Here is a 14,241-nt window from a genome sequence, read left to right on the forward strand (position 1 = left end):
AACTAATTAGTTACATCCCACCTTGTGTTTGAGATCATCATTCCGGATCATGTAAGCTTCAATTTTACTTCAGTGAAAACTGTCAGAGGGAAACTCGGGGTTGGCATCCATAAAACGGATTTCACCTTTTTCCTGAGCTCTAGACCGACTGGCCATTTCTCTTGGCTTTAATTTCCATTGCTGATGTTGAGGAGTGGGTTTCCTTCCAGTCTAGAGCCTTCACAGATGGCGCTTTCTCCCAACCGTTTTGAGGGGGTGCTTTCTGTGACATATCATGACTGAAGTTTCCTGTTATTTATCCTGCCTAGGATCCATTGAGCTCCAGGATCTGAGAGTTGGTATCCTTCAGTATTTCTGAGACATATTCCGCCAATGCCTCCTCAAGCAGTGCCTCTTTCAAGGTTGTCTGGAATTTCTAACTCACTCTCCCGAGCATCTTTAGTTGATTTAGTTTTTCTGTGTCTTTCTTCAAACCTTCATCTTTCCAGGTCCATAGCTAATTTTTAGGAACCATTGTCACTATGTTCCTTTTCCATGCTAATTTTCACTTACAGTATTCACTTTAATTTCTTCACATTGTTCTAGGTTTCAAATGGCCATGGTCATTACAACCTCTTCTTCCTTGTTTTAATATCCATATATAAGATGCTGAATGTGTCTGTTCTGTATCCTATGACCATCTCACTGTCTGGGAGGGTCTAGATCAGCTATCTGTTGGTATGCAGTTATTCCTGATCTGGATTTATTACAGATTCCTTCACAGAGGGTCTGTGTTTGCTTCTGCTGCTTACCTGGAGCCATCATTCCACTCCACCAAAATTGATATTAATACACCACTTTCTTCATCTCAAACCACACTAAGTACTGATGGCGAACTTGTGTTTAGAAATGATAGAATGGGAATTCTTTTGTCAGCTCACCCAGAGCCTACCTCAGCATGCCATGATGGAGACATGCCAGTGTCCCTACAGCTTTCTTTCATGTAATTCCTTAGCTTTTCCTCCTAATGTTTCAGAGTTGAGGACTTTGATGTGTACCAGTTTTCCACAAAAACTCCCCCAGACTTCAGAAAGTCATAAGGACAGATGTTGAGGGGCTGCAAATTTTGGGAGAGCCTCTCAGATCCAGCCCTGCTTCGTGCAACCAAGCAGACTTCCTTTCAGAATTGAGTGTCTCTGTATTTCATGCCATGTCAATAGTACATTTCACAAGATTTTCTCTAATTGCCTAGTATATCAACAATGCAGTTGAACTAAAACCTGTGCGTCCCTGTATATGATCCTATATATTATCATTATACTTACAGCATTTGTTATACATACTTAGAATTTCCTGTTGTGTCCAGTAAAACCCTGATTTCTAGTAAAACCTTGGTTTCTGTTATATATTTTCATTTTCAACTATAGAAATAACTGGCATATTTTCTGTCACTGATCTTTTAGAATTAAAACATTTAAACTGTGTGTGGTGCCACATAGCTCTTGTTTCAGCACTTTGAAGACAGAAACAGGAGGATCACTATGAGTTTGAAGTCAGACTGATTTTAATAGCCTGTTCCAGACCAGTCATAGCTACATAGTGTCTCATAAAAATTAAATAAATACAAATGGTTGGTTGATTGATTGACTGATGACAGATAGATAAGTCAGAGATACATAAATTTTACATAGGTAGCTAGACAAAAGACAGGCTATCTGAGATATATTTACAGTTATATATAACCTACTATAGCTTGATTTTAAATTTTTCATGTTATTCTGTAGAACTTTTGAGTCTTCTGGAACCTCAAAATGACAAGATCATAGAAACACAAAGACATAGCTGTATCTACATCTAGTTTATTTAAAGGGATTGATCATGTTGAAAATATTAGGAGTGTTTGAAGTATACAAATATGAACAATGAAAAAAATCAACATGATTTGTTTTAGACAAAAAGCTTACCAGGAAAATTGTGTTTAAACTGTATTTTATCAGGTAATATTTTAGTTGGCAATAACCTCGACAAAATAATAATTATAATAATATAATAATAATAATTTCGACAAAACCTTTAAAAGCAGGGAGCCCTCTGTCTCCTTAAGCCCCTTTTGGTAAAGGAAATGATCCCTTCTCTTTAAAATATCTAATTTCACAAAAAAAAACCATTTTCTTCAAATACAGCACATCTAACTATCACAAAGTCCAACAGCCCCAGGCAGCCCTACCCATCTTCCTAATTGTCCATCTTTATTCTAGTATGTTCGAGTATCTTTTGATACGAAACCTGATCTCTTACTACACCTGATGACCAAAGAATGGCAACTGGAGCTTCCCAAACTTCTCATTTCTGTGCACGGAGGGTTGCAGAACTTTGAACTCCAGCCCAAACTCAAGCAAGTCTTCGGGAAAGGGCTCATCAAAGCGGCCATGACAACCGGAGCATGGATCTTCACGGGAGGGGTCAACACAGGTAATCAGAGTGAGATGAAGTAAGGCAGCTGTGATAATATTATTCTTCTTAGCTGAAAACCTTAGACATAGCTATACAGATGGTTTTTAGCTAAAAAGAACTGCATATGAGAAATGGCTTTACTATTTAATGACTTAAAGGATTTGAATACACGACTAATGGAAATTTGCAGGATGTTTTCAGTACGTCAAATTATCATGGGTATCCACTAGCGCTTTAAAAAATAACTTTTTGTTTTAAATTGGAATGTTTGCCTTCGTAATTTATGTAATTTCCAGCTTGGTACCAAATAACTTTTTAAGTGTGTGTGTGTGTGTGTGTGTGTGTGTGTGTGTGTGTGTGTGTGAAAGAGAGAGAGAGAGAGAGAGAGAGAGAGAGAGAGAGAGAGAGCTGATGAGAGAGAGAGAGAGAGAGAGAGCTGTTATGCTCCTAACCACTGAACATCTCTCCAGACCCATGTATGTTTATAATGTTAAATGTTTCTTAAAATATTCTACACCAACAGATATTTAATTCAAAACTTCCTTGGATTTCAAATGCTTTTTCCTGTCTGCCACATAAATTTCCATAGTATGATACAGGCACGTAATTAAATCAATTCTAATAACCACTTAAAGTTAGGTTCTTGTCTGCAGAACATGATTAGTATGCAACAGATAATGAAGTAAACTTTGTTGCCAGAGACCCTGAGTCAGATATTCCTATTAAAAGCACACAAATGCCAGGTGTGGTGGTGCATGCCCTTAACGCCAAAACTCAGCAATGAGAGGCAGGTGGATCTCTGTGAGTTTGAGGCCAGCCTTGTCTATAACAACAAGTTCCAGGATAGCTAGGGCTTGAGAGAGGGCTAGGGAGAGACCTCCAAAAGAATAGCAAAAGTATTCTAGTAATTTTGCAATAAGCAAATACAAATGTGTCATAAGGCTCAAAGCCTATACACATGGGCACATTTGAAGTTAGTGGGACATCCAGAGTATATAACTCTAGACCAACTAATGTGCTCTTATTAAACAATAACTGAGTTTTAGCTTGGATGATGCTTGAGTGATACCAAAATTAAAATCTCCTACACAGCTAGAATTTGTGAGCAGTCAGCGCTCAGCTAAACAGGCGTGTTTTGGCAGTCAACTGTATAGATGATCCACACCCAGTAATGTGTTATAAAGCCCAATCCAGCCCATCAGCTGGCAGCATCTTTGGCTGACCTGCTCAGTCAGCTCTTACTGTTGATCCTGTAAAGAAAAATTTTAGTGACTATTCAGATATTCGCCCCCACATTTTTGATTCACTAAGTAAAAAGTGCTTACTTATAATTATTTTGTCTTTTGCTTTCTTGGTGTATAGAGAGACCCGCCCAATGGAAGACTCAAAAGGCTCAGAAAAAATTTCAACCAATTTTCTATATTTAGAAAATTGGATTGCTAGTTGGGTTTCTTCTTTTATGAAATGTATTCAAAAGCAGAGGTGGGGGATTACATCCTAAATACTAGAAACCAAACAACTAATGTCTGGTTCAGAGTACAGGACTTTAATGATGGCTGTTAAACGTGGTGGCAGGAAGAGAAAACCAAGGCAGACAAAGAAGCATGCTGTAAAGTTAGATGTGTTTTGCATATTATATTAATATTTATGGATTTCCTCTTTTTTGTCCAAAAGTTGTGTTCAGAAATATTTTTACTTAGATGATGCATTGGCAAGCTAACAGGTGAGAAGGGCCTCTCCCAGGCTCGCAGTAGAGTGCACTGTGGATTAGTGCTCAAGGAGGTTTAGCTGATTCCTAAAAAGAAACTCATTTGGTCTGATCTCACGTCTACTTCACAACTGAGCTATTGAAACATATGACGTCTCCACAGTGACACTGCTGGGCGTGTTCTGCCTGGTCAGTGCATGGTTTCCGAGCCCTTATTTGGAGTCAGCCCACAAGTTGACGTCAGAGGGCATATCTCACATGCTGCTATGCATCACTAGAGAATGCAACAGTGCAATCTGGAGCTGTTGGGGACTCACAAGCTGCTCTGTGTGCAAGGAAACATACTCGACTTAATATTCGTAGAAGGGAGGGCACCTGAGGATGAATGCTTCTTGGGGAATGGGGAGAATATTGATGAGAGTAAATTCTTAGAAAATGTATCTTACAAGTCATATATAGAAACATTTGCTCAAGAAGGGAGCTAAAGGATTAGAAACTGTCTATCCTTTAAATGCTTTCTTAAAATAAGATCAGGTTCCCTACTGCTGCAATCTGAATTCCCTTGCTTTTAACTGTGAAGCAATCATTAACAGAAGGAGGAAACAAGGAGAATGGTGAATATTAAAGGTGTGCTCACACGCTTTAGCATAAATTTGCCATTGAGTAAGACAGCATTATTACTACGCTTTCCACATTATGTGATATAAATAGAAAGAGGAAATTGAAGTTAATAAAATCTTAGGTAAATAACTACAAAAATGACCCTAATTCTTTCACGGACTGTGGAATAAATTAACTTTTGTGCTTTTTATTCCAAGGATGCGAGGATACTAATAAATCACTATGCTTACAAGAAAAGGGTCCTCTAATTATACCATAATTCTATTTATTCTTTGCTGACATTAGATATTCTCTTTTTCCATGTGCGTTAAAGAAATGCATTGTTTAAATTTTTATTAAATCTGATAAATATATCTGCATGATAGCCACTCTTATGAAGTCTCTTCTAAATGTAGCTTTTATAGAAATGTGTCAGAATTGTATACCCAACACTCTCCCCCAAGTTACAGGCACTCATTAATTTCCTGCAGAATGGTAGGAAGGTCACTGCCCTTAAAAGACAAAGTTAATCCCTCTCTCTCTGCTCCTAGGAGTCATTCGTCATGTTGGAGATGCCTTGAAGGACCATGCCTCTAAGTCTCGAGGGAAGATATGTACCATAGGTATCGCCCCCTGGGGAATTGTGGAAAACCAGGAGGACCTGATTGGAAGAGATGTAAGTCCTGAGGAGTGGTCTATTATTTGACTTCTCCTAGCAGCTGTAATACATCAGGATGATACTTTTGAGTCCAACTCTCAAAGTCAAACTCATATTATAAAAAGTTTACTAAATGATTTTTTTGTTTCCAAACTCTATGTATAGATAAGTGCCCTGTCAATTATCCCAACCAAGAAAAGTCAAATATAAGATAGACCAACTGCTCTGCCTCTGCTCCAACAACATATTCTTGGCATGACAACACCAACCTGTGTTTATCCCATGTAACATCGGGCAACATGAACTGGCTGGTTCATCAGGGCAGTAGTCCATTAAAGATGAAGTCATCTGAGCTGTGCACCATCAGAATGGTAGTCCTCTGAGATGTGCTCTATCAGAGCTGTGCTCCATCAAAGTGGTACTCCAGCAAGGCAGAAGTTGTCTGAGCTGTGCTTCGTCAGTCATAGTCCCTCAGAGCAGTAGTCCTCAATCTGAGCTGTGCTTCATCATAGCTGTGCTCCAACAGAGTGGTAGTCCCTCAGAGCAGTAGTCCTCTGAACTGTGCTGAATCAGAGCTGTAACCATCCGAGCTGTGCTCCATCCGAGCTGTGCTTCCTCAGAGTAGGGCTCTCCCACTGCAAGGCTCAGGCTTTTGTAGCATTAGCATGCTCATTGCCCAATTGAGGAAAGCCAAAAGGAGTGCCTTCCATTCAACATCATGACTTCCCTTGTTGGCCCCTCCTTTGGTAAGTACTTGGCTATGACGTATTTCCATCTAGCTTTAAAAAGCCCTGGCCAAAATATAAAAGAGTGCCAGTCTCTGTTTCTCTTTCTTATGTCCAGGACTACACACTAACCAACAGTAGAGGTCTAGAGCATTCTTCCCATTTTTTTCTAGGTTATGATTTCATTTCTGTTTGTTTTTCTAGGGAATCCACTTGCAAAATATAAACAGTATTACCACCTTCCCAGGGATATTGCTCTCTATATAACTTCTCAAAAGTCCATCAACCAGAATCGATAAACTAGTAGTAAGCAAGTGACTATAGTTTATTCCTCCAATAACAATAAAATTTTTATCATTATTCAGTACATTAAAGCAATTCACTCTTCTTTAATTAAAGCCCCACAGAGGTAAAACATTTATGCTAAATAATTTGCTATAAAGAGACCTGTTGGAGCCACAGTAAGATACTAAATCCTGCGGACCAACTACTTCAAAACTGATCCTTTTGCTCTGAGTCTGGAGCACAGTCTTGTCATTCTCACATCATACAGACATTTTTTTATGCAACCCAAGAGAGGATGCTATGAAACAGAAGAGCAAATTCTAGAGGTGATACCCAATGTGCACACATGGCCAACACTGCCAAATAACACACGTAAATGCAAAGTTAGCATGAAGACATGGGATGGAGGAGAAAGAAAGCAAGATAGGAAAGGGGTTTCTTAACTAAAGTTTCCTAGATGCTTCAACCAGCTGGCAATCCCCAAACTGTGAGGCAGGCAGATCTGACTGGGAAAGAGGCTTTCTATCATTTCAGAGAATCTGGGACTACTTTTCCCAGAATAAACTAGCCTCAAACTCCAAGCTAGATTTTAAATAAATACTGATTTTTTTAGTTAGACCAAATATGAGGGTATAAATTAATTATTTCAAATGTTAGGATGACTCAGAAGTCATTTTGGAAGGGTCATGACTTAAATATTTCTATCATAAGCATTATTATTCAACTGGGGTTGCAGTTCTAGAATTTTCTCATCCATATAAACTATGATTAAACTAAAGCATTCTTTAAAGACACAGTAACAAGATAACAACTTCATTGGCCTAGCACAGTCAGAGAATGCTGGCTTATCCTATTCCATATTTGTTAACCTTGTGACTGCCATAGAATGATAGGAAGCAAGACTTCTGTTAGTAGTTTCTCCATTATGAGTTGGAAAACTCAGTCCCAATTTATTTTCCTCTTCTTATCACATCTCCATCATATGCCAATAAGAATATGCACATGCTAGTAGGAACGAGAGATGTTTTATGGTGTCCCAATAATTAAAAGGGTCCTGGTGCTAGCCCAGAGGGTAGGGAAAGGTGCTCATATACCCCATAAATTATGTGCTTTCATCCTTCATGCTCCCAGAGAGCTAACAAAAACAAACCACACCTCACAGAGAACTAGGAGAGCTGGAAGAAAGGTACGATAAAAAGTAGCGTGAGATCATAGACATGTGATTAGAAGTTCCCGGCACTTCCCTCTTTCTTAATGCACAACAAGGTCTTCTCCCCACAAATACCAAAGGTGCTAAGCTCTGCTTTTAGGGTTATAAAGTCCATGCTGGGGGTCTACAACAAGACTGATTGTGACCTAAATGCACTAGATGTCTTTAAAGGATTAGTATTGCAACACAGAAAGAACCCAACCTGCACCTACTGCCTGGATTCTGAACAGTGCAAGGAATACTGGGGAATAAACACTCAAGGGAGTGTAAGGACTCAATAATAATTATAAGACACTGATGAAATATATTTAAGAAGACATTAAAAGTGTACAAGCTTCTCATGTTTGTGGATTAGAAGAATTAATATTCTTTAAATATACCGCCCACTCAATGGAGCCCTATGAAAATATCAATGATATTCTTCACAGAACAGGAAATAATGACCTTAAAGTCTGTATGGAACCACAGTGCCCCAGATAGCCAAAACTCCTGAGGGCATAAAAGCTGGCGGCACCACAAAACCTGATGTCAAGACCTGCTGTGGAGCAGCAGTGTCCTAGACAGCAGGGCATTGATACAATGAATCTGAGCAGAGATGCCGTGCATGCACACGTACCCGATGCCTAGCAGAGCCCCAAAAGGGCTCTCTGTAGAAGCGGTGCTGAGAAGGGTGCAGATCCCCAAAGGATTCAGATTGGATCCTTATCTCTCACTCTCTGTTCGAGATAGAACCAGATTGGGGGTGGGGAGGGGAGAAGCTGGGAGTTTTACAGACAGGGGAAGCCATAATCAGAACATATTATGTAAGAAAATCTAGTTTCAATAAAAGGAAAAAATCATTGAAATGAGGAGTGGGGATCAAAGGCTTAATGAGGTCTGAAGCCACAAGAAGATGAAAAAGAAGGAGGCTTTTAAGGCCCCATAGGAGCCGTAACTTTCTACAGGGGACCTGCAATGGCAGGAAACAAAAGCAAAACTTGACTAGTTGGGATGAAATCAAACTCAAAACATCTCCACAGTATGAGAAGCAACAGGATAAATAAGCAGCCTACAGAATAAAAGGAAATAATTGCCATTACTTCTCTAACAAAGGGGTAATATAGCTAGACTACTTAGAAACTTAAAAACACTTAAGCAAATCTTCTAACTTTAAAATGGGAAAATAACCAAGTTTCTTAACATATTGAAACACTGAATAGTATTAGCTATCAGGGACATGTAAATCCTAACTACAATGAAAACAGGTATTATAAAATAAATAAAAAATTCTGGCAAAGATGTGCAAAAATGGGCCTCATGTACTGGTGATAGTAATATAGATTAGCCCAATCATTATTCAGAACAGTATAGAGGTTCCTCAAAAACTAAAAATAGCTATACCAGAAGATCCAGCTATCCCACTTCTAGGCATATATCCAAAGGAAGGGAAGTCAGTATAGTTCACAACAGATACAGATAAGAAATTAGTCTGAATGCCCAGCAGCAAATGATTATATACATACACACATATATGTATGTTATCAGATATACTATCATATATATATTATTCCATATAGCTGATAATATATACTGTATATGTCACATATCGTATGTATGATTAAATATTACCTGGCCAAAAAGAAGAAAGAGAGTCTGTCATTTGCAGTAAAATGGAATTGGTGGCATCGGGTGATATAAACTATACACAGGAAAGCAAGGACACCATGGTCTCTCCTATATGTAGAAGCTTTAAAAATGTTCATATCAGAACACTCACTAGAGACGAGGAAGAATAGTGATTATAAAGGAGGAAGTTGAATTTGATCAGGCTGTGTTATGTGCACATAGAGAAATTCATGTTGAACCCACTAGTATGCATAATCAGCTCACATGATTCAATTGCATTTTTTAAAAGAATATAGTCAAAATCTCTTTTTCGAATGGAAATTAAAATGGCAGGTTACACCGTGCACTTAAAATATAACAGTAGTCTAGTTTTTCAATAAATCTGTTACCAAGGCTTATTGAATTTTGACCATTCTGCTGCTTTTTTTCTCCCAACACTGATGATCTTGAAGGTACATAGAATTTGTTAGGCTCTTTTGTGGTAATAGTGGGGTTTTTTTCAAGTTTCACATTAGAATAAAAGTAACAATCTTATGAAAAGACAAGGCCAGACATAGTGACCCATGCCTGTACACACCAGTCAAGAGGCTGGGCCTGGAGAATCTACAATTTGAGAATGGTATAGGCAATATATATCAGGGGCAGGATTATCAGAACTCAATTTAGAGCCTCAATTTGAATAAATATTTCCTAATTAAGGTAAGTTAGGCATGATGGAATCTAGACTTCATCAGAAAATAAATATAATGATGTATCTTTCTCCCTTCTCTCCTTTATGACAATTTCATCTCTCCAGGGTCCCTCTTTATTAGGATCTTAATCCAAGTGGTCTCCATATTTGGGGGTTCGACTCTCATGACATAACTACCTCCTAGAGATCTCACTTCCTAACACCTTCACCTTGTACATTGGGATTTCAGTTTAGAATTGGGGTGGTAGGGGACATAAAATTTTGGTTTGTTTCACCAGTGTTAGAGTGCCTGGAATATTAAACATTAGTACAACACTTTGCATGAGAATGTCAGTCATTGTAGGGCATTCGAACACTTAATGTCTTCATCCCTAAATTAATTGTAAAAATGGTTTTTCTGTTGCTATATAGTATTATCATGATCATATCTAGAGGAGCTAATTATAATTTACTGAATGTGCCCTGTAATAGAACAGCATTTCAGGGGTTAAGTAAATGAACCATGAACTGGAACCCAAAATCCAACTTTTTCCTGAGACAACTCATATCAAGAGATCTGAAAAAAATCTTGGCTTAGACAGATAACTTATAAAAGTACCTCTAGTGTGAAGTCAGGAAACAATTTCTAGCAATTCTCACTTAGCACATTTTAAATTTATATTCCTTTAGAAAACAGCTTAACAAGAATTATAGGAGGCAACTAAAATTTTTTTGAAATCTTTATCTCTCACCAACCACATTAACCAGACACATCCCAAATTAAAAATCTATAATCAGAAGCAAAGCTATGTTTTTGTTTGAACTTAAGGATGAACATTATGTCTGGCAGATTTTCTGACATATCAAATTATTAAACTATCTATTCAGAGTTGTACTTCAATAAATTACAAGTTTATCTCCTTGAGTTTTTATAACCTTTGAGAATTCTTGTGAAAAGGGTCCTTTTAATGCTAACTTTGCATTTTAAGCCAAGAACTACCAAGGTCCATAACACAATTGATTGCTGGATTGGATGTGGTTATCAACTCAGTACATTTGTCAGTTATCCTTGGGGCAAGCCAAATATGACTTCACACCATAAATTGAAAGGGCATCCCAACAGTGGTCTCAGCATGAGATTTTTTGGACTTCTATGACTGGGTTAGACAGGATGTACCCAGACGATGTGCAAGGAAAGAGTCAGAGGCAAGGAAACCCAACGACATCTGTTAGTGATACAGGGCAGAGTCAGAGATTGCTGAGCCTGGACCACACAGGTTCTGGGCAAACTGCCAAGGCAATAGTTAGGATCACTTGTGTCGGAAGCGAAGTTTTGGTGAAGGTAATGTTGAATTTGGATTTGAGCATGTTCACTTCGAGGTTTCCTTGAGACATTTCCAGGAGGATTTCTGGCAAGCTACATGGTGTGTGAGGCAAAAGTAGAAAGATTTGTCTACAAGCTTGGATTTGGAAGTCATCTCAGATGGTGGCAATTTGGCCATCCTGGTGGTTGGCATCACCGTGAGAGGGTGGACAGGGAGGGAAAGAAAGCCTGGGTCCTGATGATCTCTGCAATTTAATGGCCAAACGGAGGGAAAAGAGCCAACAAAAGGAACTTATGAGGGGCTGAGATATAGGGACTGAACCGTAAGTTATGATGACGAGGGGAAGGCAGTGCTTCAGAAAGGCAGAGCGAAGGGAGCCAAGTGCTAATGACAGACTGAGGATGGCCTGGAATCAGAACTGTTGTTTAGACATCACTGGCACATTGATCCAAACTGCTTTAGTGGCATGACAAAAAGGCAAGCACAGGCAGAAGAAGAAAGGCAGCGTCAGCGTCAATGGCACTGAGGAGAGACGGGTCATCTACAGGAGTCCCAGGGTGAGGGATTTAAGCAGCAGAGAAGGTGCTGATGTTCCAGGGAACAGGAGAGAGGTGGGGTTGGCTATGCAGTTCTAATGTAAGGGATTAAACACAATGTGTACCATTGGTGCTTGGGGTATAGGGGAATTAATGGGGGTAGCCCATGGGAGTCACACTGTGAGGGACTCTTCCTTGAGACAAGATGGATTTGACCTTCATCACATAGTGGTCATGGAAAAAGGCTTATGGAAAAACAGATAATAATTCTGCAAAAATTATCCTAGAAGGGTCATGAGGTGGTAAAGAGTCCAAAGCTTAGGAGACAGAAAAAAAAGAAACCATCTGTAACTGAAGAAGAGGGAAGAAGTTATACTTGCAAGGTTGTGTCAAGATATTAAAAGGGCTTTAGAATGGAAGTTTATCATTGTCAGTTATTATACTAACAGTTTTGTACTAAGAACCACCAGATACCTAGCTCCTTGCATAAAAACTCATTTAGTTCTCCACAGGGTGCTCAGAAATAATTATCATCCATTATGCTCATTTTGTTGGTGGCAAACCTAAATCAGTTGGGGCTCCAAAGACAGTTCAGTGGTTAAGAGTGCTGGCTCCTCTTCCAGAGAAGTGGGGTTTGAATCCCAGTACCCACATGGCAGCTCACAGCCGTCTATAACTCTAGTCTCAGGAGATGTGTTACCCTCTTCTAGCCTCCATGGAACACAGACATCTGTGCAGGCAAAAAAAAAGCATACACATAAAATAAGAACAAATAAAATCTCAAAACTTTTTTCAAAAAGAGAGATTGAGTCAACTTCCAGGTGTTCCATGAGCAGTGAAGGATGCGGCTGGGATTTTAGCCAATACTACCATACTGTCCCCTTAATTGATTTGAGTGCATCATTCTTGAAGGTTTGCTTCTCTGTTACTCTTTAGGGTATATTGTGGTGAGGTTATGTGCCATAATCCCACTATGAGCCATGAATAGTATAAATAGAAACCCATTTAATATACCTAACCTAATGAGCATCATTAGGTCTGTCAGCCTTGAACTGCTCAGAATACTTATATCGACCTACAGTTGGGTCTGTTTTGAAGTGGAGTGTTGAATAGTTCATATGGTTTAGTGGCCACAGGAAACTGTAGAGTACCAAATCAATCCTTTACCTTTCTAACCATATGCATACCTGGATGCTATGGTTTGCTGCCGCTACAAAACATTATGATAGAAGGTCACTAACCCAGAAAAACTTGGTAGTTTCTACTGAATGTGTATTGCTTTTCCTATCTTCATAAAGTTGAAAATTCACAAGTTGAACCATTGCACGTTGGTGGAGGGATATCTCAATAAGGAGATTGTAATACTAGCCTCAATTTATGTATGGAGACACAGAAAACATACAATTCGTAGAGTTACCCCAATCAACTAGCAAGAACAGAAGTCAGACCATCTGCCTAATACAAAGGGGAGGAATTTGTTCAGCAGTATGAAGAGACTGGAGGATGTTGGTCACCAACAAAGGAGCACACATCAAAACTGACCAAAATCACAGGGCAGGAATTCCAGGCAACACTGAGGACTCATGTCTAGAGGCAGAGGGTAACAGCAGTCATGAAATTATTTACACCAACTAGTCCAAAGAAGAAGAAGAAGACATATTTTGAAGTCCTAATGAAAGACAATAGTAGTACAGGATAGTTTTATCTGTAGAAGCATAAAAATGACCTTCAAACTTAATGGCTTAAGTAACGAACAGTAGTTTCTCAGTTACCGGGGAAGGAATTTGCGAGCGGCTTCCTGTAAAGCTCTGGATGCAGGTCTCTTGAGGCAATGATCACATGGCAACTGTGCAGCACTGGAGTCTGAGATTCTGCACAGCTCACTCACTAGGCTGTTGCTGTATGTTGTTCCTGGTCACGTGTGCCTCTTCAAAGAGGTGTGAAACCATCTTCCAACATGGCACCAGCTTTCTCCAGAGTACATGTTCTGACAGAAGGAAAGCTAAGGGGAAGCCTTTTCTGGTTATACACAATCAGTTTTCACTTTATCCCTTAGTCGTGAGTCACTGCATCCGACACAGACTGAGAGAAGAGTTCCAAGGACTTTCTGAATACTCTTTAAATTCGCCCCCATTAGGGCCACGGTGACTGCTGGAGAAAGGAATCCCTCCTCGGGGCCTTTTTTCATCACCAGTAGTGAGTGGCACATGGCTCCCCTCAGGATGGGCCAAAGGGAGGTGAGTCCATCCCAGCATACCGTATAGAATGAGCGCCACAGAACTCTGTGCGACACCGGGTTGCAGAAAGGTGGCATCGATGCACCTGTAGAATTTAGTGCGACTCCCACCGCTCAGGGATCTGAGCACTCTTTGAAAATGTGTACTTGGGTTGACTGACTCCCGTGTGTGCTGAGCCAATGGGCAGCAGCTGAGCTTCGGGTCGCTTGTTTTATGCCTATCCTTAACAGCTGCACTGACTGAACATGA

At 39.5% G+C, this 14,241-nt stretch overlaps 1 protein-coding gene across 31 annotated transcripts in view; it reads left to right on the forward strand.

Annotated features, from left to right (window-relative positions):
- Trpm3 (transient receptor potential cation channel subfamily M member 3) overlaps positions 1-14,241 on the forward strand; it is a 787,998-nt gene that overhangs the window by 529,538 nt on the left and 244,219 nt on the right. For all 31 annotated transcript variants that reach the window (XM_075973702.1, XM_075973688.1, XM_075973693.1 and 28 more), the window contains exons 4-5: positions 2,238-2,451; positions 5,293-5,417. In XM_075973702.1, the coding sequence (XP_075829817.1) occupies positions 2,238-2,451; positions 5,293-5,417 (339 nt within the window). The remainder of the gene's footprint in view (positions 1-2,237; positions 2,452-5,292; positions 5,418-14,241) is intronic.

The sequence above is a fragment of the Microtus pennsylvanicus genome, chromosome 5 (genome assembly GCF_037038515.1).
Source record: "Microtus pennsylvanicus isolate mMicPen1 chromosome 5, mMicPen1.hap1, whole genome shotgun sequence".
Classification (NCBI taxonomy): Eukaryota; Metazoa; Chordata; class Mammalia; order Rodentia; family Cricetidae; genus Microtus; species Microtus pennsylvanicus.